The sequence below is a fragment of the Mytilus galloprovincialis genome, chromosome 4 (genome assembly GCF_965363235.1).
Source record: "Mytilus galloprovincialis chromosome 4, xbMytGall1.hap1.1, whole genome shotgun sequence".
Lineage (NCBI taxonomy): Eukaryota > Metazoa > Mollusca > Bivalvia > Mytilida > Mytilidae > Mytilus > Mytilus galloprovincialis.
Window position 1 is genome coordinate 101,178,201 of NC_134841.1, and position 24,774 is coordinate 101,202,974.

Below are 24,774 nucleotides of genomic sequence, written 5' to 3' on the forward strand. Positions count from 1 at the left end.
ATCTTGTCTGGCAATTTTTTTCTTTTCTGTTTCATTTCTTTTGAAAACATCATTCTTTCTAGCCTCTCTTTTAGCAGCAAGTTCTCTTTTATTGAAATCTTCATTCTTTCTAGCATCTCTTTTAGCAACAAGTTCTCTTTGTCTTTCTATCTGTCTTAAATCAGAATTATCCCTTCGAGACTTTTTACTTTCAGCTTCAGCCCTTCTATAATTTGTATCCTTTCTTACTTCTCTTTTAGCAGCAAGTTCTCTTTTATTGAAATCTTTATTCTTTCTAGCATCTCTTTTAGCAGCAAGTTCTCTTTTATTGAAATCTTTATTCTTTCTAGCATCTCTTTTAGCAGCAAGTTCTCTTTTATTGAAATCTTCATTCTTTCTAGCATCTCTTTTAGCAGCAAGTTCTCTTTTATTGAAATCTTTATTCTTTCTAGCATCTCTTTTAGCAGCAAGTTCTCTTTTATTGAAATCTTCAGTCTTTCTAGCCTTTCTTTTAGCAACAAGTTCTCTTTGTCTTACTATTGGTCTTATATCTGAATTTTCTCTCTGAGACTTCTTTCTATCTGCTTCAGTCTTTCTATAATTTTTTTCTTTTCTTCTATTTTGCATGTACTTTTTCATATATACAAATTTGGGTACCTTTATATACTGGTAAGAATTATTTTTTTGTTTTGTGTTCCTTAGTTTCTGATCATCGAAATAATTCTTCATCTGCTTGGTCACATCTTTCTCAGCATCTTTACTACTGATACATACAGCCCAATATCTGAAGGCGTTTAGAAAAAAAGTCCATATAACTGTGATTTTCAACAATTAATAAATTCCAAAGCCTATAATTTTTACAACAATTAGTGGAGCTTAATTAACAAAACTTAAACTTGATTTGTTACTCATGATTGTCAAGTCACATATCAATTATCAGCCAAATATCTGAAAGCATTCAGAAAAATATCAGTTTAACTTATTTTCAACAAATTTCAAAGTCTTTAACCCTTAATTAAGGCAAAAATCAGCGGAGCCCAGCGAAACCTAACTTAAACTGTAACTGATCATGGTTAACTATCATACCAAAAATCAGCTCAATATCTAACTGCATTTAGAAAATAAAGTTTGTATAACTGTGATTTTCAACAATTTATCAAAGTCCAAAGACTGTATGACCCTAATTTCTGCAAAAAATAAGCGAAGTAGAACAAACTTAAACTTGATCTGTAACTCATCATGGTCAACTCATATACCAAATAACAGCCCAAGATCTGAAGGCGTTAAGAAAAAAAGTATGTATGAAAGGTTTGTTGTGGAATGATGGAATGACTGACAAGGGTAAAAATATATGGCCCCCACGACTTTGTTGCTGGGCCATAATAATTGCTACTTTAAAGTCACTAGATCATGGCCATGACCAAAGGGGCAGGGCCTCATATAATTCCCAAAACTGATATGAACTGACAGCAATCCGTTTTGTACACAATTTCATTGCTCTATCACTAATAGATCCTATTTTTACATAGTCAGATATTATTAAAAATTATAAAAATAATAGCAAGAACATCTTTTAATTTTCAATTTGTAGAGCTACAAATAAAGTATATATCAGTTCACAATTAAGTTACAACAGAACACAAATGCTTAAAATATTTTTAATTTATTTAAATGCAACTATAATGATTATTCATTAAACATTTAAATATATCCATTAAAAACTTGTTTTAACTTCATCCTTCTCTTTTACAAAAAAGTTTTCTCGACAACAACATTGACATAATTTGTTGCCAATGTTGGGAACATGCAAAAAATGCTAAATTTACATGTGTTTGTAAATTAGATACATTTAATTTTAATTGTATGCTACTTTATTTTCAACTGCACAACACAGTAAAATAAATATAAACAGCAAAATAATCACTAAGCTATTTCAATCACTGTTAATATTATTTGCTGTCCTTTTCTGTATTCTTCCCTTTCATCATCATTATTATTTTATACTTTAATTTTACATTCTAAATTTAGAATGCTAGCTAATCAGATTTTTCATATAATTATATAAATCCTATTTATCTACATGATAATATATCTGAAAATACTAAGCAGTTTGTGTGTCCTCATTATATTTTAACTTATGCAAACACTTCCACAAACATATATTGTACCTTGTCCAGACTGTTCACAAAAGGAAATGAAGTATAATTTTAACTTTTCATTGAAGAGTTTCTTTTTGCTATATCTTATTACCACAAAGAAAATTTTAAACAACAAAGTACAACTAACTAAAACTCATGACACTGAAAACATGGTCTTCATTCTAAGTAAATGGTATGGTTCAAATATTTCTTAAATATTAATTCAATACCAATACTTTATATTGGAATTATCCCAGGTTTTTGAATTATATGCCAAAAACTGCATTTTACCCCCATGTTCTAATTTTAGCTATGGTCGCCATCTTGGTTTGTTGGCCGAGTTACCAGACACATTTTTTAAACAAAATACCCCAATGATGATTATGGCCAAGTTTGGATTAATTTGGCCCAGTAGTTTCATCAGAGAAGATTTTTCTAAAAGATTACTGAGATTTACGAAAAATGGTTAAAAATTTACTATAAAGGGCAATAACTCCTAAAGAGGTCAACTGACCATTTTGGTCATTTGACTTATTTGTAGATCTTACTTTGCTGAACATTATTGCTGTTTACAGTTTATCTCTATCTATAATAACATTCAAGATAATAACCAAAAACAGCAAAATTTCCTTAAAATTACCATTTCAGGGGCAGCAACCCAACAACGGAATGTCCGATTCATCTGAAAATTTCAGGGCAGATAGAACTTGACCTGATGAACAATTTTACCCATGTCAGATTTGCTCTAAATGCTTTGGTTTTTGAGTTATAAGCCAAAAACTGCATTTTACCCCTATGTTCTATTTTTAGCCATGGCGGCCATCTTGGTTGGTTGGGCGGGGCACCGGACACATTTTTTAAACTAGATACCCCAATGATGATTATGGCCAAGTTTGGTTAAATTTGACCCAGTAGTTTCAGAGGAGAAGATTTTTCTAAAAGATTACTAAGATTTACGAAAAATGGTTAAAAATTGACTATAAAGGGCAATAACTCCTAAAGTGGTCAACTGACCTTTTTGATCATGTTGACTTATTTGTAGATCTTACTTTGCTGAACATTATTGCTGTTTACAGTTTATCTCTATCTATAATAATATTCAAGATAATAACCAAAAACAGCAAAATTTCCTTAAAATTACCATTTCAGGGGCAGCAACCCAACAACGAAATGTCCGATTCAACTGAAAATTTCAGGGCAGATAGATCTTGACCTGTTGAACAATATTACCCCATGTCAGATTTGCTCTAAATGCTTTGGTTTTTGAGTTATAAGCCAAAAACTGCATTTTACCCCTATGTTCTATTTTTAGCCATGGCGGCCATCTTGGTTGGTTGGCCGGGTCACCGGACACATTTTTTAAACTAGATACCCCAATGATGATTGTGGCCAAGTTTGGTTAAATTTGGCCCAGTAGTTTCAGAGGAGAAGATTTTTGTAAAAGTTAACGCAGGACGACGACGACGGACGACGACGGACGCCGGACGCCAAGTGATGAGAAAAGCTCACTTGGCCCTTTGGGCCAGGTGAGCTAAAAAATGAACAAAAAACAAATATTTAACACATAAAGAAACGACAACCTCTGAATTACAGGCTCCTGACTTGGGACAGGCACATACATAAATAATGTGGCGAGGTTAAACATGTTAGCGGGATCCCAACCCTCCCCCTAACATGGGACAGTGGTATAACAGTACAACATATGAACGACCTATAAAAATCAGTTGAAAAAGGCTTAACTCATCAGATGGACAAAAATACAAGTAGACGTGGCCTGGTACTTATACATCCCGACACAAGCTTGATACAGCTCTGAATTTGGATTGTGATCAAATTCTTGACATACAATGTAATATGAGTTTCTGACACAAAACAAATGTCAAGATCTTACATTTTTATCTATTATGCAATATTGTGCAATTAAAGATTTCTTCTTCTAATTTTTTAATAATTGGGAATTTGAGAAACTTGGGGGGAAAAATGAAAACTACTACCCCCCCTTTTTTTTTGCAATAAGTCCAAAACCTGACATTTGTACATTATTTACAAGTTGTGTAAGGGAGGTAAATCCGAACATACCAAACATTGTATGTAAACTGTTTTTTAATTACCTCCCTTACACTGCTTTTAAATTGTCTTAATTGTCCATTGACCAGAAAAACCTTGTTCCCCCCCTTTTTTTGCCCTGTATTCCAAAACATTTAGAACAATAACCCCCCAAAGTCATAACTAACCATCCCTTAAAGGTATGGAAACCTGTGGAATAATTTCAGAGAGATTCATCCACTTTAAATAAACTCATCATAGATATCGGGACTAAATTTTGTATATACGCCAGACGGGCGTTTCGTCTACAAAAGACTCGAATCCAAAAAGGTTAAAAGGCCAAATAAAGTACGAAGTTGAAGAGCATTGAAAACCAAAATTCCTAAAAGTGTTGCCAAATACAGCTATAAAGGTAATCTATGCCTGAGGTAGAAAAGCCTTAGTTTTTCAAAAATTCAAAATTTTGTAAACAGTTAATTTATAAATATAACCATATCAATGATAATTCATGTCAGCAAAAAAAGTTCTGACTACTGGGCTGGTGATACCCTCGGGGAAATAAATCTGCACCAGCAGTGCCATCGACCCAGTGGTTGTAAATACACTCATCATAGATATCAGGACTAAATTTTGTATATACACCAGACGTGCGTTTTGTCTACAAAAAACTCATCAGTGACGCTCGAATCCAAAAAGGTTAAAAAGGCCAAATAAAGTACGGAGTTAAAGACTTGCTGGTAAAAACTTATAGTGATCCATTCACTAAATCTAAAGTTATTGTCCCGAAAACCTAGTTTTTCCCTTTTTTTGCCCCCAATTCCAAAGCATTTTGAGCAATAACCCTCCAAAGTCATAACTAACCATCCCTTCATGGTATCGAAACTTGTTGTATAATTTCAGAGAGATTCATACACTTATTGTTTGAAAACTACAAAAATGCTTATTTTGGGCCCCTTTTTGACCCCTAATTCCTAAACTATTGGGACCATAACCTCCAAAATCAATCCCAACCTTCCTTGAGTGGTATTAAACCTTCTAGTAAAAATTTATAGAGATCCATTCACTAAATCTAAAGTTATTGTCCGGAAACTAAATGTGTCTTCAGACCACGCAGACGACGACATGATACTATTATATTATAAAATCAAAATATTTATCATGTGTTATTGAAATACAAACTCTTGAGTGATTAGAAATATTAGACGATATGATATTCAAACTGTCTGTCTAGCAATGATAACTCTTGAGTGATTAGAAATATTAGACGATATGATATTCAAACTGTCTGTCTAGCAATGATAACTCTTGAGTGATTAGAAATATTAGACAATATGATATTCAAACTGTCTGTCTAGCAATGATAAGGTCTCTTGGTTCAGATTGACCTGGTTACAACAAAGACATCACTTGCTTCACTTAGGAGATAACTGTATAGGCTTTGAAAAATATTTTTTTACTGCTGACGTGTTTAATAGTGGAGCCTTGAATGGGTATTTGCGAACATCAAATCACCAAATGAGCCTGTCAAAGCTTAAAATATAAATATAATATCAATTGTGAATTGAAGCTATGAAAATTGTCAACATTATCCAATTAAAATGAACATTACAAACAATGTTGCATTAGATTTACTATCTACCTGTAGTCATTGACTACCATTTACTTACATCTTCCTTGCATTTTTTTAAGTAATTTTGTTTTGCATATCTACTGGCTCTTTCTTCTTTGTCATCAACAACATCAAACACATGATGCTGAAGGTTACCAAGCCATTCCATCATACTAGTTTAGTCAAGGTCAAATATTGAATATGCTTTAAAGGTCATATATTATACTTTCAACAGTTTTTTGCTGTATAGATTCTACAAAATTAATGGTAAATCTACTCACATCTCGCTTGCATTTATCCAAGAAGCGTTTTTTGTCAAATCTACTGTCTCTATCATCTTTATCGTTGACAAAATCAAACGCATGATGTTGTAATGTACCAAGCCATTCCATCATACTTAGAGAGTCAAGGTCAAATATAATATTAATTTACAGAAAAATTATCTGTAGTGTATATGACATGCTTTTTTGTGGGTTTTATAAATTCTTTTAAATCTTTCCATTAAAAAATAAGAAGAGGTGGTATGATTGCAAATAAGGCAACTATCCACTAGAGACCTACTAGAGACCAGTTAATTGTCATGAACCTGTGCGAGTACAACATCATAAATAAGGATACATCTTTTCATCTTTCTCAGTCTTCATGATATCAGAATAGATATACTCTTCCTTAAATTTGGTAATTGCATCCTGTCAAATAAAAGCATATGTCACAAAATAGAATTTATTTTTATAATATTTTTGTAATATTCATGGCAACATCATGAAGAGAACTTTAGTGAAGAACCTTGTATCTAACGCCTGGTTGTAGATTGCAAAACTTTATGACAAAACAAATTAAAATATTATCCAAACATTATATAAACAAAAAGCCATTTGAAATGCCCCTTCAGTAAAGATATAAAGATTAAAATAAAGACTAGCCTGTTCATCAACCCAGTCTAATGGTGCATGTATTCCATCAGTACCATACTTCTTGTTGTAATTATCATAATGAGGCTGAAAAAGAAAACAATTACATTTTTATTTACATTACTAGTTATTTATCAACAAATTAATTTCATTCTGTTAAAACTTAAATATGCTTAACTATACAAGAGTGTGTCTGTCATTATTAAAACAACTGATTTATTGTGTCTTGTATGAACATAGGACACTTGCATCATTAGTCTAAATATAAAGTAACTAAAATGTAGTGTATCAGTTTGAATTAAAAAGAACAGTGTAAAACCAGGACTGGGTTCAATAAAAAATTGATCACTTAATGTCATTTAAAATTCAAGTGTTTGTTAACAGTATGCATCATCACCCCTAGATAAAGGTAGCCTTGCTCTGGTTCTCTGTTCATTGTCTAAAAAAAACCATCTTCTTCTACTTTTATATGTATATCTTTCCAATTATGGAACACCTCCTCAATGGATATTATCCATGTGGGGAGTTGATTAAAACTTATATAGTATGCACTGCACAAATACCAGCATATATTGAACCCAGGTAAAATAATCACACTTTATGTAAATCATTGATTTGTCATATTGATAAATAATTACCTGTTCTAGACATAGACCCTGTCCTGGAGCCTTTGGAATATCGACCTGTAAGAAAAGATTTATCAATACAAAATGTAGTTAATAGTTATTAAAGGTACCAGGATTATAATTTAGTATGCCAGACGCACGTTTCGTCTACAGAAGACTCATCAGTGACACTCATATCAAAATATTTATAAAGCCAGACAAGTACAAAGTTGAAGAGCATTGAGGATCCAAAATTCCAAAAAGTTGTGCTAAATACGGCTAAGGTAATCTATGCCTGGGATAAGAAAATAGTTAACTTAAGTTAAAAAGTGACATGTTAAAGCTATTCTGTTTTGTTTCTTCTTGTTCAAATCTGTTTAATTATAAATGCAATACCAGTCAGTTAGGCTATTTTGTGGTGAGATCAAATTTTGTCTAAACTCTATTTTTTTTTTACAAATATTACAATTAAAAGTAAACTTAAGACCATTCAAAGTTTATAAATAACTGTTGTCTGTGTAAAAGTATAAGTGTAGACTGCCTAAGAATAAGTCCATCAGTAATATACAGAAAATTAATACAAATCAATCTTTTTTTTTCTTTTGATGGCATTTATCGGTCATGAAGAAACATATTCATAACTTTTATACAGGTTTGAAAAAAAGGTTATTGATGAAAAAAACTATAACCTAACTGTACCTCATTGTAAAGTGCAAAAAGCTTAGCTTATTTATCAGTATTAAACCACTTAAAATGATAAAATTATTTCAAAATGTTACTCTTCATACTGTTTTTGGACTGTGAACATGCTTCATTAGATTCCCTGAATTTTTGTCAAATCTTTTTATAATTAAAAATAACTTTAACAAAGACTGAATTTGTAATGTGCTGAGAACCATTTTTCTATTTAATTTAAACATCACTTATTTGAAACAATGAGCAGTTATATTTCTGCCTTGCTGAAAACCATTTACTCAATCTAATTATAATCTCGTATATTCATACAATAAATAGAAATACGAACCCGTTCTGGTTTCCATGACTTGTCTATCACATCTTCTCCACAGTTACCTCGCACTATAGCTATTGTTATACCTGTCATCAAATATATCCAATGATCCAATCAAATGAATTACTGGTACAGTAACTGTACTGACATGACTAAAATTGGTTTATAAGAGTTATGCATGATTTGTTTCACTAATGGATGGATGGATGCTAATGTACACCAGGGAAGTAGCAAATTTTACATGTATATTCAGAAAGACAATAATTGTAACTGAACAGTAAGCAAGCAATAATAATCGATCAGAAACATGTTTTTAACATAGGAACATGACCTACATTGTCCTTGAAAATCAAACAGAGGCTTTTTTTCTAGTCATAGGTCAGCCACTGTTTTGATTGAAAATCTGACCTCAAAATTGATCATAAGTTATAAGGAAAAGATGATGAATTACAAGATTTTTTTTCTTTGATCTGAGTCTTAAGGTAAAAAGCATTGTGTATAAGTTTCATAACATTTGGTTTAGACAAACTTTAGTTGGAGAACAGAAACCAAACATTCAGCATTTTTTTCCATTTTTAAGGGGCACAACTCTAGAATGGTAATAGTGATACCTCCAAAATTTAAATTTGATATGTGTTTTGTGGTAATGAGTATTGTGTATAAGACTCATTACATTTGGCTGAGGCAAACCAAACAAAGTTAGAGAATAGAACCAAAAAATTCAGCATTTTTTTCATTTATAAAGGGGCATAACTCTGGAACGGAAAAAAGGGATGCCCCCAAAACTCAAATTTGATGTGTTTTGTTTCAATGAGCATTGTGTATAAGTTTAATAACATTTGGTTGAGGCAAACAAAACATAGTTAGAGAACAAAACAAAAATATTTAGCAATTTTTCCATTTGTAAAGAGGATAAACTCTAGAATCGTAAAATGTGATCCAACCCAAATTCAAACTTGATCTATGTTTTGTAGTGTATACTGTAGATTAATTTATTTTCGTGGATACCAATTTTCGTGGATTCATGGAAACTTACATATTCGTGGATATTTAATTTCGTGGTTTTACCGAAGTCTGCATACAAGCCTTTGTAAAATTTGTCATTCGTTGAACATCTAATTTCGTGGTTTGCCTGTACCAACGAAAATTGGTATCCCACAAATAATAATGAATCCACAGTAATTCAGCATGCCTCACACTTTAAATGTTAACATTGAGTTGAAGAGCATCATAACACATTGGTTGCAGTGGTAGAATCTATATATTTATGACAGCTCTGACATAACCCATCCCTGTATGCCATATTAATAATTGTCATTTGTTTCAGCTCAAAAAAATTGTCTTTTGATATCCATTTATAAATATGTGATGAAGGTTAACGTTGGGTATTATGCATGTTTATTTATAAATATGCAATAACGGCTGTGTTAACCTTGGTTTCCATGCATGTCTAATTATAACAGTCTTTACACAACTTACCAATCATTTTACGTATATGATGTAACATGAAACTTTGACCTCTGACTGTTATTACACAAAATTCACAGCCATCTCTGATGAAGGGTTTACCACACTGAAAAATAAATATAAAATTTCTTACCTCTTATTTAACATCATTTCCAATAAAGACTCTAATAGTATATTCTATTCTTTGGTAGATATTGTACATGTCTACAATGGCTAGAGGTATAGGGGGAGGGTTGAGATCTCAAATAACATGTTTAACCCTGCCGCATTTTTGCATCTGTCCCAAGTGCTCTGGCACCTGTTTGTTAGTCTTGTATGATTTTTAATTTAAATTTCTTGTGTATAATTCAGAGTTCAGTATGAAGTCCATTATCAATGAACTAGTATAGATATTTGTTTAGGGGCCAGCTGAAGGACACATCCGAGTGCAGGAGTTTCTCCCTGCATTGAAGACCTATTGGTGACCTTCTGCTGTTGTCTGTTCTATGGTCGGGTTGTTGTCAATTTGACACATTCCCCATTTCCATTCTCAATTTTATGTATTATAAATGAAACAGAGATGCAGGCAGATTTTGGCAAAACCATGACATCATTGATTGATGATTGGTGTTTGCTTTACGCTGCATGAGCACAAAAAGACTATATCACGGCAAGAGCTTATTCAAATACTTTTACAATTTTCCAATCATGAAATCAAATATCTACGAAAAATACAAGTTTACCTCAATCCACGAAATTTCTCTCTGTAAAAATAAATCACGATTTTCTTGTGCAAAATATGAAGACAAGAGAAATGAACCATGCATACATTTTTTTTTCTATATATAAATATATCTAATCATGTATGATAGTGTATAAAACCTTCTACAAATATAATTTCAAGCATTGTGAAAAAGAACTTCCGATCAGGTACAGTTTACTGAATATAAACTTACAGTGAATGATATAATATATCTTTTGGCACGTGCTTCTTTGGCATCTCTGGAAAGTTGAAAGTTATAATAAACATAATTAAGTAATACGCAAATAAAACAGGTTTTTACAGTTTTTCTTGCAGACGTTATGAACGACTCTCAAAATGAAGAACAAATATTTTTCCCATGCTAACAGTATATCCTATTGTTACATGAGATTACATTGGTATGTACATCTATGCTTCTCTAAAATTCTACGACATTAAATATTAATTTAGAAAATCTTAATTTCATGCAAAATACATACAAGCATTCAAATTGTGTATATTTTAAAAGAAACATAATACTATTTCTAAAACTTTTTTTCTTTTAATAAATTCATACAAAACTATTTGGGTAGTCCCTTTCTAATCTGAACAACTTTTAAATGAGATTTTCAGCACCATTCTGTCAAAGAATCATCTGAAAGCCTATAAAAATTAGTGTTTGTGTAAAATATAAAAGGAAAAGGACTTTTAAATTTTACATACAAATCTCTTTCTTAATTTGATAGAAATTTTGTTGAAATACATACAAGAGAGACAACCCAATTTTTACAAACAATTCCAAAATAAAATTCATTTCAATAAAATAAAATAAGCGAGAATATTCAGGTATGGATCGCAAAATCTGCATAAAAATCAATAATAATTGTTTGTCTCTTGTACAGCTGCGGACATTATAAGATTCATAAGGCTCTGTTTTTCTTTAGTTATCTCTCTACATGAAATATAAAAGGATGATATAAAAACCCATTCTTTGACAATTTGAAATATGATGCAGGTTGTGCATATAAAATATTTTCAAAAAATGTTTACATCAGATTTGTTGAAAATGGAAAAAAAGACACTTTAAAACTATTCTTTCTACTTTGTTCCATTGTTAAAGTAACATTTTTATATCTTACATTTTGGAAGTATAGTTGTGAAATCTGTGTGTTCCAACAAATCTGGCTAACATTTTGTTAACATGTTCTACAACATCATCTGTAAATGAGTAAACAGTGTACATAAATCATAAAATGTAGAGAGTCTTATAACAACAACACTTTAGGGACTGCTGCAGAAAATTTATTGATCGACATGTTTCGGTGCCTAGGGCACCGTCATCAGGATAAAAACAATACATAAAATCATGTTGAAGTGAAAAATGGGGTTGTTAAAATTTAAACGTCACAATGTTACAATGGTAAGTATAAAATCATAAAATAACAACAATAAGGTTAGAAGTTGTGAATTCAAGGGATAATCTTATTTTAAAACTTGATCTGTCACAAGATGTAATCAATAGCTTTTTTTTTAAATTTGAAGTTTAACTGTCCTTGTAGCGCCTTTTCATTATTTTTTTATAGAAACTGTCATAATTTTGAATAAGGACAAAACAACAAATCAAATTCACAAATACGTTTTTCTTATATCAACCTATGTATCTTACTTTCAGTGGGCTTTTAAATTTCTCTATATGATGCAAGTGTACAATGGTCACTGAAATTTAATTGGAATCAGTATCAGGTATAGAATGAACTTACCCGTCATTCTGTATTCATCAGTAACAATCTACAATAGAATAATAAGCAGTTTATACTTATGGTATATTTATATTTTAGTAGGGTTATTAATGTGTTCTTAAACAACATCATTATGTAAACAATTAAGTTACACTGATAACTGGGAAAATAACAGTAACGTTCAGCTATCATGGTTTCTAAAGGTGAATAAACAAGATATATCTGAACAATCACATACGATGTATTACTGTACATACAGTTCCTAGAGGAACAAGAACATATGACCCAGAGGTACACACATGTTTAAAATTAGATATCAAAGTTCATAAAGATGCAAGGGACATGCATATACAATTTCAAATATAAAACTTACATTTTCTAGTGGAGCAAAAGCATATGTTGGACAGATGTACATGTATGTACGGTTATCACAGTAGGAAAGACATATACATATGTACCTTCTAACATTAAACTTACATTTTCTAGTGGAGCAAAAGCATATGTCGGACAGATGTACATGTATGTACGGTTATCACAGTAATTCTTACAGTCAAATCCACCAGTAGTTCTTCTATATCCTGCAATTATAATGTTAAAACATTTATACCTGCATGTTCATTCATAACCCATTGATTCCATAAGCTTATATCATATTTATTTTCGTTCATTTCTTGCAAATAAATTAGGTTGTTAGTTTTACCGTTTGAATTGTTTTACATATAGTATTTCGTGGCCTTTTATAGCTAACTATGTGGTATGGGCTTTGCTCACTGTTGAAGGAAGTATGGTGACTTAAAGTTGTTAATTTCTGTGTCATTTGGTCTCTTGTAAAGAGTTGTCTCATTGGTAATCATAGCACGTTTTCTCTTTAAAAATAAATATATACTAGAACACACCCATGAAATCGCGGGCATATACAGCTGATGAACTGTATGTATGGAGAATTTTATAAAAGGTATCAAAAGCCCTTTCCCTTTTTCCAAAGTCCGATATTTGTTTCCTTTCTGTTAAATTCAATTATTTCCGTGTTTCTGGCTTCAGACCACAATTATTCTTCTCCTTTGCTTCAATTCATCTTTTGGTAAAAGTCAAATTAAAAATTTGCACCGCTTCAAACATGAAATAAATGTTACAGTACTGCTTATATATAGACCATTATTAGTCTAATAAAATATTCTTCTAGGACAATCCATCAGTGTTTTTTCTTTTGAGAGCCCTATTAACATGCCAATGGTAGGATATGAATCTTGTATAAATAACTAAGACCGACTTAGGCTAAATTAAGGGGTGGTCGGTTTGGTCCTGATCACGAAATCCCGGGCTTAAAAACATGAAATCCCGAGATGCAGAATTTAAAGAAATTCATATCTCGAAATCCTGAAATCAAAAAATATATTCCTGGGTCCCGTTAGGATCAATCCCCAAATCCAGAGCTTTAAAACACCTGATTACGACATCCCTAAAAAGGTCCTGCCTCTAATCTCTACCCTACTTTCATTTTTGCCAAATCACTACTTTCACTTTCAACAATAATTTTTTATGGGCCATTTATGGGCATTATGTTTTCTTAGTCTGTGCATCCGTGCGTTCATTCGTGCATTCGTTCGTGCGTTCTTTCAGTTGTTCTGTTGTCCCGCTTCAGGTTAAAGTTTTTGGTTGAGGCAGTTCTTGATGAAGTTGAAGTCCAATCAACTGGAAACTTAGTAAATATAGTGCCGATATGAATTGTTTTACATATAGTATTTCGTGGCCTTTTATAGCTAACTATGTGGTATGGGCTTTGCTCACTGTTGAAGGAAGTATGGTGACTTAAAGTTGTTAATTTCTGTGTCATTTGGTCTCTTGTAAAGAGTTGTCTCATTGGTAATCATAGCACGTTTTCTCTTTAAAAATAAATATATATACTAGAACACACCCATGAAATCGCGGGCATATACAGCTGATGAACTGTATGTATGGAGAATTTTATAAAAGGTATCAAAAGCCCTTTCCCTTTTTCCAAAGTCCGATATTTGTTTCCTTTCTGTTAAATTCAATTATTTCCGTGTTTCTGGCTTCAGACCACAATTATTCTTCTCCTTTGCTTCAATTCATCTTTTGGTAAAAGTCAAATTAAAAATTTGCACCGCTTCAAACATGAAATAAATGTTACAGTACTGCTTATATATAGACCATTATTAGTCTAATAAAATATTCTTCTAGGACAATCCATCAGTGTTTTTTCTTTTGAGAGCCCTATTAACATGCCAATGGTAGGATATGAATCTTGTATAAATAACTAAGACCGACTTAGGCTAAATTAAGGGGTGGTCGGTTTGGTCCTGATCACGAAATCCCGGGCTTAAAAACATGAAATCCCGAGATGCAGAATTTAAAGAAATTCATATCTCGAAATCCTGAAATCAAAAAATATATTCCTGGGTCCCGTTAGGATCAATCCCCAAATCCAGAGCTTTAAAACACCTGATTACGACATCCCTAAAAAGGTCCTGCCTCTAATCTCTACTTTCATTTTTGCCAAATCACTACTTTCACTTTCAACAATAATTTTTTATGGGCCATTTATGGGCATTATGTTTTCTTAGTCTGTGCATCCGTGCGTTCATTCGTGCATTCGTTCGTGCGTTCTTTCAGTTGTTCTGTTGTCCCGCTTCAGGTTAAAGTTTTTGGTTGAGGCAGTTCTTGATGAAGTTGAAGTCCAATCAACTGGAAACTTAGTAAATATAGTGCCGATGTGGCATCCGTGTACTATGGACACATTCTTTTTTCCACATGTTTTACTTATTTTGATATACATGTATATGCAACTTGTATGACCCCTTAAATAGTAAACATTTCAAAGAAAACAGTAGACAGAAAAAAGAGAGTCTCTACACATTAAAGTAGTATAATCGTAGTTTACATGTAGATAAACCCGAAAAATAATTGTCCTCTCTAAGGAGGTATTATAGTTGTGGTTCTTGCGATCTAAACACCATGATATGGCTTATTTATTTTTATTTTTTGTTATCTATCAAACGATTGGTTGTTCTTGTGCATGTTTCAAACCGGAAGTCTTATCTATGACTAAAAGTCAGTCTGATGACGGAATCAATATCCGGACTCCTTTTTTTCGTTTTTCTCTAAAAATAACTCAATCTGAATAATCATAAGAATGGATGACAAATGCAACTATGCATGTTACTGATAGAACACAGAGGCATGACGATTAATTTGTCGTGGAAGGAAGAGAAGCAACACACAAAATGAGGTCTTCTCGTTTAATAGTATAGATGAAAGCAAAAATAAGTCAGTGACCTACTTTTCAAATTTAAAGATCAAGGAACCAAGTAATTTTGGTAAACTATAGCTATAATAAGATATTAAAAACAACTTTAGACAGTTTGAATGTAATGTTGATAATGGATGATCAAATTCATTAAACTTATAAGAAGCAAATGACATCAGTTTTATGGTAAGTTATTAGTTATATTATCATACCTACCAAATACTCGAATCTGCTCAGGTAAATGACTGTTGATCTTCTCTAATAAGTTCTCAATGTCTATAATCACGTAATAAAATAATAATATTCTATTAAACAGCAATTAATTCACTGACATAACAGGCCAATTCAACATTCTGATTCAATATGTAATGAATGCACATATATTAATTCTGTATCATTACTGGTTGTAGAATAATGGAACAAATAATTACAAACATTTAAAAATTATCAATTTGCACTTATATAAAGTTAACTGACTGTCAGCTTGAGCACAGTTTGGCTAGCTCATGTTTATAAGAGAAGGTGTATATGTACTCCTTAAGGCTGGGACACCACACAGATAGTAAGACATCTCTCTCTGTACAATTAGTATATATAGTATGTGATTTATACTTATCTTCAATGACAATAGATTCTGGGCTGCAGAAACACCCTTATCTGTTCTACACGCTCTTTGGAAACTCATCTAAAATGTATAGATTTATTAATTACTTTAAATTAAGTTTGAACTAGAACTGCATAACTATCATAATAAGTTCTTTTGTGCTTAGTGCTGAAATGATAAGTTAAGCCCTTCTCAACTGATTTTTACAGTTTGTTCTTATGTTAAGTTGTAACACCAGCTTTAAGTAGTTGCTAACATGATAGTAGGATGCCGTCTGCTATAACTGTGTTTCGTTTATCACGTTTATTGTTGTAATTTAAATCAGAATGTTAGGTACTTATTTTTTTTTATCTTTCAAATTTTGTTATCTCTTGATTATACAGCAAAGTGTAAATTATCCACATATGTCTTGCTGTCTCATTAGCAATTATAGATATTAAACAATTCTTATTATTTGTATATATTCTCTTTTAGTTCTGGACTCTAGTATCTACATATGAATTAGATTCTAATATTAATATCGTCTTGTCTTAATTCTAACATAACAGGCTATTATTTGAGTTCAAATAATAGGCTGTTACATATAGTTTTGTTTTATAGATAAAAAATATGACAAATCTATTTTTTTAAATGTCAATAGTTGCTTTGGTACACATATGTAATAATGTTAATCCTGATCAGCTAGAACATAAAATATCTGTGTACGGATTTTTTATTTGTTCACTATGTTTTGAGCAATTGATTTTTTATTGTCATATTTTGAGTAACTGATTGTTTATTTGTGCCTTGGTTCTCTATTTAAAGGGAGTTAACTCAAAGGGACTTTATTTGTTAAACATTGTTAAACATAAAATTATTGAAACCTATGTCACAACTTATTTGTAATACTTTTAACCGCTTAAATAAAATTTTATATCCTTTACCACTGAGGTGGTGATGAATAATTTAATTAATTTTAATGTTTATAGCTTTTTCTCTACATAATGATCTTAACTCAAGATTTCTGATGTCATTCATAGATTAAAGTTACTAGAACACACCCGCGGGAATTCAGAGCGTGGTTGAAAGTGTGTAAAGTGTTGTAGGAATAATTTTGTAAAAGATTTAATGTCTTGAGAATTTCAGGAAAAGTATCAAAAGTCATAGGTACTTGGAGACAGGACAATGTATTTTTTTTATCACTCCTCCTTTATTTCCAAAATTCCCGTTATTTTGCTTTCTATTAATTTCATTAAGAACATCTAGTCAGGAGCCTGTAATTCAGTGGTTGTTGTTTGTTTATGTGTTACATATTTGTTTTTGGTTCATTTTTTGTACATAAATAAGGCCGTTAGTTTTCTCATTTGAATTGTTTTACATTGTCATTTCGGGGTCTTTTTATAGCTGACTATGCGGTATGGGCTTTGCTTATTGTTGAAGGCTGCACAGTGGCCTATAGTTGTTAATTTCTGTATCATTTTGGTCTCTTGTGGAGAGCTGTCTCATTGGCAATCATACCACATCTTTTTATTTTTGTGATCAATGAATTTTTGTAAAAGATTTAATGACTAGAGAATTTCAGAAAAGGTATCAAAAGTCATGGGTATTTTGGGTCAGGACAATTGCTTTTCTAGCCTCCTTTTTTTTCACCCCAAATTTCCATTTTTTTTTTTTTTTTTTCTTAATTTTAATTACACATGAATAATTTTAGCGCTTATCTGTATATTATGAACATACATTACTATAAATAAAGTGTATTTGCTTTTTACTTTCAATTCTCAGTTTACTAATTGATCCACTGCGGTCGTTAATACATTATACAGACCCTCTCTATTTAATAAACTTCAAGACCGCCGTGGATAATAGACTTGAAAATGATATCAGATATAAAATTCACTCTTTTCGTAGTATGTGTATGTTCAAAATATACAGAAAAACGCAAACCGGAAGTATAATCTGACTTAAAATTTCGTCCAATGATGGAAACAATATCCGGATGCCTTTTTTCTTGTTTTTCTCCCAAAATAACTTAATCTGAATAATCATATGAATGAATGACACATGCGACTTTGCACTGTTCCTATATGACGATTAATTTATTGTGGAAAGAAGAGAAGCGACTCACAAAATGAGGTCTTCTCGTTAATAGTATAGATACATCATGTACATGAAACATCAGAAACTCATTTAACATACAATTTTAGGAGATAATATCTGAAACCAGCAATCGTTGATCTTCAAAAATGTATAGAATAACATAAAACAAGTAATACATAATACATATATGTTTTGTGTTTAATTTTGCCTAAAGATTACCTTCTGTGGAACATCTGCATGCTCTTGTGGTATACACTGAGTTTTTACCAATGCCTGTAATATCTCATTTTCTATTGTGTTAACTTCTTTGTTGCTGAAAAATATAACATCAAGTTATATGGTTTAATATTTCAAAAATACTCTATTAGTCACTTTCAAAACCACTCTCAAAAGCATTTACATATTTCTCTGTAATGCATATCTAATTATGTTTATTAGGGGCTGTAAGGATATGCTTATCTAATGAAACAGTTAGATTTTCAATATAAAGGCCATATTTTTTTATTACATGTACTTCATACATTCATGACATTTGTTATTCTAATCCAAATAAACCATCTAGTATGATATTTTCCCAGGCATTAACATGGACAACACATCTAGACAGGGATAGCAAACAAATGTCCTGACTGTTAGTTTTGTGGTAACCCAGGCATTAACATGGACAACACATCTAGACAGGGATAGCAAACAAAAGTCCTGACTGTTAGTTTTGTGGTAACCCAGGCATTAACATGGACAACACATCTAGACAGGGATAGCAAACAAATGTCCTGACTGTTAGTTTTGTGGTAATCCAGGCATTAACATGGACAACACATCTAGACAGGGATAGCAAACAAATGTCCTGACTGTTAGTTTTGTGGTAACCCAGGCATTAACATGGACAATACATCTAGACAGGGATAGCAAACAAATGTCCTGACTGTTAGTTTTGTGGTAACCCAGGCATTAACATGGACTACACATCTAGACAGGGATAGCAAACAAATGTCCTGACTGTTAGTTTTGTGGTAACCCAGGCATTAACATGGACAACACATCTAGACAGGGATAGCAAACAAATGTCCTGACTGTTAGTTTTGTGGTAACCCAGGCATTAACATGGACAATACATCTAGACCATGTAGACAGGGATAGAACACCATTACTTTCTCAAAATCTCAATAAAATCTCTAATCCAAAATTAATATCTATTGAAAACCAATGGTAGCTATCTTTAAAAACCCTCAATGTCATCAACACTGTCATGAATGTTTTATCTTTACTTACATTTGAATTCCATGATACCCTTTACCATTGTATCCTATTAACATAGCAATCTTTCTTTTCTGAAGTTTTTTGGGCTGTTCACCAGATTCAGTCTAAATAAAAGATCATTATAAATATATAGCATTAAATATAAGGCTAACTCAAAGTTTATACTTTCTATCAATATCAGTATTTAACATAAGTCTTGGTCAGACTGTGAAAAAGAAGCAAAATGAATATGTCAGAACAGTGTAATTTGGAAGTCAAAAATTGATTTATTCAAAGCACAAAACTATAGGTTTGCTGCTTCAAGATGTTAATGCTACTGAGTATTTTAACAACAATGGTAGATATTGGGTTAGATATATTGTAACAAGTAGTCAATGATAAAATGGTGTCTATTGGAAACCTGAAGGAGAAGAAATATATCAAACCTTTTATCAAAATCTTAGAGAGACACATCAGTTTCTGGTATTTTAACATTCAACTTACTACCAAGTATACATGTACATCAAAGTATGTATTTTCTGTTAAATGTAAAGCTAGTGTTTTCTCTTAAATATAAAGCTAGTGTAATCCAAAGTTAATGATAGTTTCATCATTTCTGATTGTTATATACATAAGCCGATAATGATTTTTTCATCACCACGTTATGAGTCTTTGTTTACTCCTTGGTTATGATTGTTATTGTCTTATAAATACATAAAATTGAGAATGGAAATGAGGAATGGGTCAAAGAGGCAACAACCCGACCATGCATGGAACAGAAAACAGCAGGTCACCAACAGGTCTTCAATGCAGCGAGAAACTCCCGCACCCGGAGGCGTCCTTCAGCTGGCCCATAAACAAATATTATATATAACAAATATATATATATACAAAAATGGCCCCTAAACAAATATATATATACAAAAATGCAGCTAGGTTAAACATGTTTATGAACACATGTGGAGCAGGACCTGAGATAACCCCTGTTTTTGTGGGGTTAATGTTTCTCAGTTTATTAGTTTTCCATGTTGTGAGTTGTCAAGTTTGTGTGCTGTTGTTTGTCTTTTTATTATTTTAGGGTTTTTTTGGGGGGATGGCATCTGTCCATGTGGAACATCAGTTTGTTTTTCATCATATGAGGTGACATTTCTCTTTGGTATCTTTTTGCTCACAAATATACAAACTATTTACCTTCTGTTTTTTATGCTGGTCAGAAAGTTCCTCAACTAAGGGTCTCTTGTTTCCTTTGTCAGCCTATATGAAATAAAAACAATCAGATAAACATATTTATAAATAAAAGTGTTACATATACTTGCTTTATATGAGAAATGTATTCAGTATTATTTGTACATGATGTACATACACACAACTACATGAAGTATGAATATGGCTCCAACATGGCCAAATCCAACCAGCAACCTTTGGAGGAGGACGTTGGACCTGACATCTCATTAAAACAACCTGTGACCTTTTGGTTTTGGAGGAGGACGTTGGGACCTGACATCTCATTAAAACAACCTGTGACCTTTTGGTTTTGGAGGAGGATGTTGGGACCTGACATCTCATAAAAACAACCTGTGACCTTTTGGTTTTGGAGGAATGTTGGGACCTGACATCTCATTTAAAACAACCTGTGACCTTTTGGTTTTGGAGGAGGACATTGGGACCTGACATCTCATTTAAAACAACCTGTGACCTTTTGGTTTTGGAGGAGGACATTGGGACCTGACATCTCATTTAAAACAACCTGTGACCTTTTGGTTTTGGAGGAACGTTGGGACCTGACATCTCATTTAAAACAACCAGCAACCTTTTGGTTTTGGAGGAGGACGTTGGGACCTGACATCTCATAAAAACAACCTGTGACCTTTTGGTTTTGGAGGAACGTTGGGACCTGACATCTCATTTAAAACAACCTGTGACCTTTTGGTTTTGGAGGAGGACGTTGGGACCTGACATCTCATTTAAAACCTGTGACCTTTTGGTTTTGGAGGAACGTTGGGACCTGACATCTCATTTAAAACAACCAGCAACCTTTTGGTTTTGGAGGAGGACGTTGGGACCTGACATCTCATTTAAAACAACCTGTGACCTTTTTGTTTTGGAGGAACGTTGGGACCTGACATCTCATTTAAAACAGCCAGCAACCTTTTGGTTTTGGAGGAGGACGTTGGGACCTGACATCTCATTTAAAACAACCTGTGACCTGTGACCTTTAAAAATGTTTTACCATACTAAACCAGGTGCTCCGCAGGGCGCAGCTTTATACGACCGCAGAGGTCGAACCCTGAACAGTTGGGGCAAGTATGGACAAAACATTCAAGCATGATACAGCTCTGAATTTGGATTGTGATCAAATTTTTGACATTACATGGTTTTTTTTTACACAAAACAAATGCCAAGATTTTACAAATCAATTAAAGATTTCTTCTTCAAACTTTTTAAATCTAAAATTAAATAGTTGACACAGCATAGGTTTCTGACACAGAATGAATGTGGTCTAATGAACTTAAAAGGTTTTTTTTGCCTTTGAGCAAATCACTATGCTGTTGAATATTAATCCTCTCAAAAAAATGTTTGAAGAAATTTTCTTTTTATTTATGAAATCTGAAATGAGAAAAATTTAACCCCCCCCCCCTTTTTTTTCACATCCCCGTTTCCCTTTTTCAAAACTGATATCAATTCAAATTTCTAATGGAGTTTGCAACAATAACTACTCATTTAAATACATCATAAAATATTAAGATGCAAAAAAACTGCTTGTTATCACTGAATGGTAAAGATTATTTAAATTTATCAGTTGGTAGTAAAAAGTGTATATACATTGTATATTGTATATAACAAAGATTTAAGTTGATTCTGGACAAAGAAAGATAACTCATATTAAAAAAAAATTCTTGCTATTGCACAAATAGGATATTTCTTGCTTACTATTCTGGACAAAGAAAGATAACTCTAATTAAAAAAAAATTTGCTATTTCACAATATTGTGCAATTAGATATTTCTTGCCATTGCACAATACTGTGCAATTGAAAAGACTTGCTATTGCACAATACTTAATATAATAATTTTAGATCCTGATTTGGACCAACTTGAAAACTGGGCCCATAATCAAAAATCTAAGTACATGTTTAGATTCAGCATATCAAAGAGGCCCAAGAATTCAATTTTTGTTAAAATCAAACTTAGTTTAATTTTGGACCCTTTGGACTTTAATGTAGAATTTGAAATTTGAAAACAGGACCAAAAATGAAGAATCTACATACACAGTTAGATTTGGCATATCAAAGAACCCCAAGGATTCAATTTTTGATGAAATCAAACAAAGTTTAATTTTGGACCCTTTGGACCTTAATGTAGACCAATTTGAAAACTGGACCAAAAAAACTTCAATAATCAAGAATCTAAGTACATTTTTAGATTCAACATATCAAAGAACCCAACCAATTCATTTTTTGTCAAAATCAAACTAAGTTTAATTTTGGACCCTTTGGACCTTAATGTAGACCAATTTGAAAACGGGACCAAAAGTTGAGAATCTACATATACAGTTAGATTCGGCATATCAAAGAACCCCAATTATTCAATTTTGATGAAATCAAACAAAGTTTAATTTTGGACCCTTTGGGCCCCTTTTTCCTAAACTGTTGGGACCAAAACTCCCAAAATCAATACCAACCTTCCTTTTATGGTCATAAGCCTTGTGTTTAAATTTCATAGATTTGTATTTACTTATACTAACATTATAGTGCGAAAACCAAGAAAAATGCTTATTTGGGTCCCTTTTTGGCCCCTAATTCCTAATCTGTTGGGTCCTAAACTCCCAAAATAAATACCAACCTTCCTTTTGTGGTCATAAACATTGTGTTTAAATTTCATAGATTTCCATTTACTTAACCTAAGGTTATTGTGCAAAAACCAAGAAAAATGCTTATTTGGGCCCTTTATTGGCCCCTTATTCCTAAACTATTGAAACCAAAACTCCCAAAATCAATCCCAATCTTTCTTTTGTGGTCATAAACCTTGTGTCAAAATTTCATAGATTTCTATTAACTTAAACTAAAGTTATGGTGCGAAAACCAAGAAAATGTTTATTTGGGCCCTTTTTGGCCCCTTATTCCTAAAATGTTGGGACCAAAACTCCCAAAATCAATACCAACCTTCCTTTTATGGTCATAAACCTTGTGTTAAAATTTCATAGATTTCTATTCACTTTTACTAAAGTTAGAGTGCGAAAACTAAAAGTATTCGGACGCCGGACGACGACGACGACGACGACGACGACGACGACGACGACGACGCAGACGCCAACGTGATAGCAATATACGACGAAAATTTTTTCAAAATTTGCGGTCGTATAAAAATCTAACATAAAATTAATTCAAAAGTGACTAGGTGACCTGCTTCATATAGCATGTAAACAACCCTACTTGAGTCCTATGAATTCAGACTTTGGAACAAAAATGTATTTATAATGCATTTAATGCAATAAACATGATAAAACTGTTCACATAAAGATATGTTGATCCTCCTTTGCATTAAAAAAAGTTTGAATAAAAAAACAATTTGATCATGTTTTTGGACTGTCATTTTCAAATACGGTTTTACCAGTACACCAGCATTTCCAATGTTCACAGTCAATCATGCAATCTCTTCTCTTGTCATGCTTGTATTTCCTGTGCATGTGTATTGATATAATTCAAAGTGGTATGTATGTATAAATCATGATTGCAAACAATAATTGTCATAATTGTTACAGTTTTTATCCCATAAAATCATAATTTCCAAATTACAAAATGTATATGAATTACCTGCTGAACAGCTGCACTACTAGGTGAAATATCAGTCATTTTAACAGATTTTATCACTTGTGTTATCCTTTGTAAAACCTTCCTCAACATATGTCCTGCATTAATGACAACTGATTAAGAACTAATTTTATTTACTCTGAAAAAAAATAAGATAAAATAAAAATAAATTAATTGCAATAGACAACTTTCGAGTTCGATGCATTTCCGTCAAAAACCTTTTTTTTAGTTAACATCATTCTTGCATTTAGGGCTGTCATCACTTCTGTTCCAATATTGTGATATTGCACGAAGCAAATAGAATTCTTATAATTGTCTTTCAGCACTGTTGTTATTAGGGAATTGTGATTAAGTACCTACAGAACAAATATTATTTCTAGTGTATCCTGTACAATGATGATCACTAAGACATTTATAGTGCAGGGATACAGGCGATCCCCTCAATCTGGTAAATGACGTCATAAAGGTGCACATAATTGACAAGTTTTTTCCGGTGACAGACAAACTGGAATGTCTATTGCTGTGGATCACTTTATTTCCTAAACATTATCTTT

The 24,774-nt window shown here is 32.2% G+C and overlaps 1 protein-coding gene across 2 annotated transcripts in view; it reads right to left on the reverse strand.

Annotated features, from left to right (window-relative positions):
* Positions 1-24,359, reverse strand: part of LOC143073628 (pseudouridylate synthase 1 homolog) — a 36,570-nt gene extending 12,211 nt beyond the window's left edge. The window contains exons 1-16 of one of the 2 annotated variants that reach the window (XM_076249309.1): positions 24,224-24,359; positions 20,603-20,665; positions 19,445-19,536; positions 18,392-18,485; positions 16,109-16,177; positions 15,709-15,778; positions 12,702-12,802; positions 12,246-12,273; positions 11,625-11,703; positions 10,700-10,745; positions 9,777-9,870; positions 8,313-8,383; positions 7,322-7,366; positions 6,696-6,770; positions 6,391-6,461; positions 5,831-5,945 (exon numbers count right to left, since the gene is read on the reverse strand). In XM_076249309.1, the coding sequence (XP_076105424.1) occupies positions 5,831-5,945; positions 6,391-6,461; positions 6,696-6,770; positions 7,322-7,366; positions 8,313-8,383; positions 9,777-9,870; positions 10,700-10,745; positions 11,625-11,703; positions 12,246-12,273; positions 12,702-12,802; positions 15,709-15,778; positions 16,109-16,177; positions 18,392-18,485; positions 19,445-19,536; positions 20,603-20,665; positions 24,224-24,313 (1,203 nt within the window). In that variant the 5' untranslated portion in view covers positions 24,314-24,359. Of the gene's footprint in view, positions 1-5,830; positions 5,946-6,053; positions 6,169-6,390; positions 6,462-6,695; positions 6,771-7,321; positions 7,367-8,312; positions 8,384-9,776; positions 9,871-10,699; positions 10,746-11,624; positions 11,704-12,245; positions 12,274-12,701; positions 12,803-15,708; positions 15,779-16,108; positions 16,178-18,391; positions 18,486-19,444; positions 19,537-20,602; positions 20,666-24,223 lie in introns of both variants that reach the window. The other variant, XM_076249308.1, reaches the window with a different exon arrangement.
* Between the last annotated feature and the right edge of the window lie 415 nt (positions 24,360-24,774).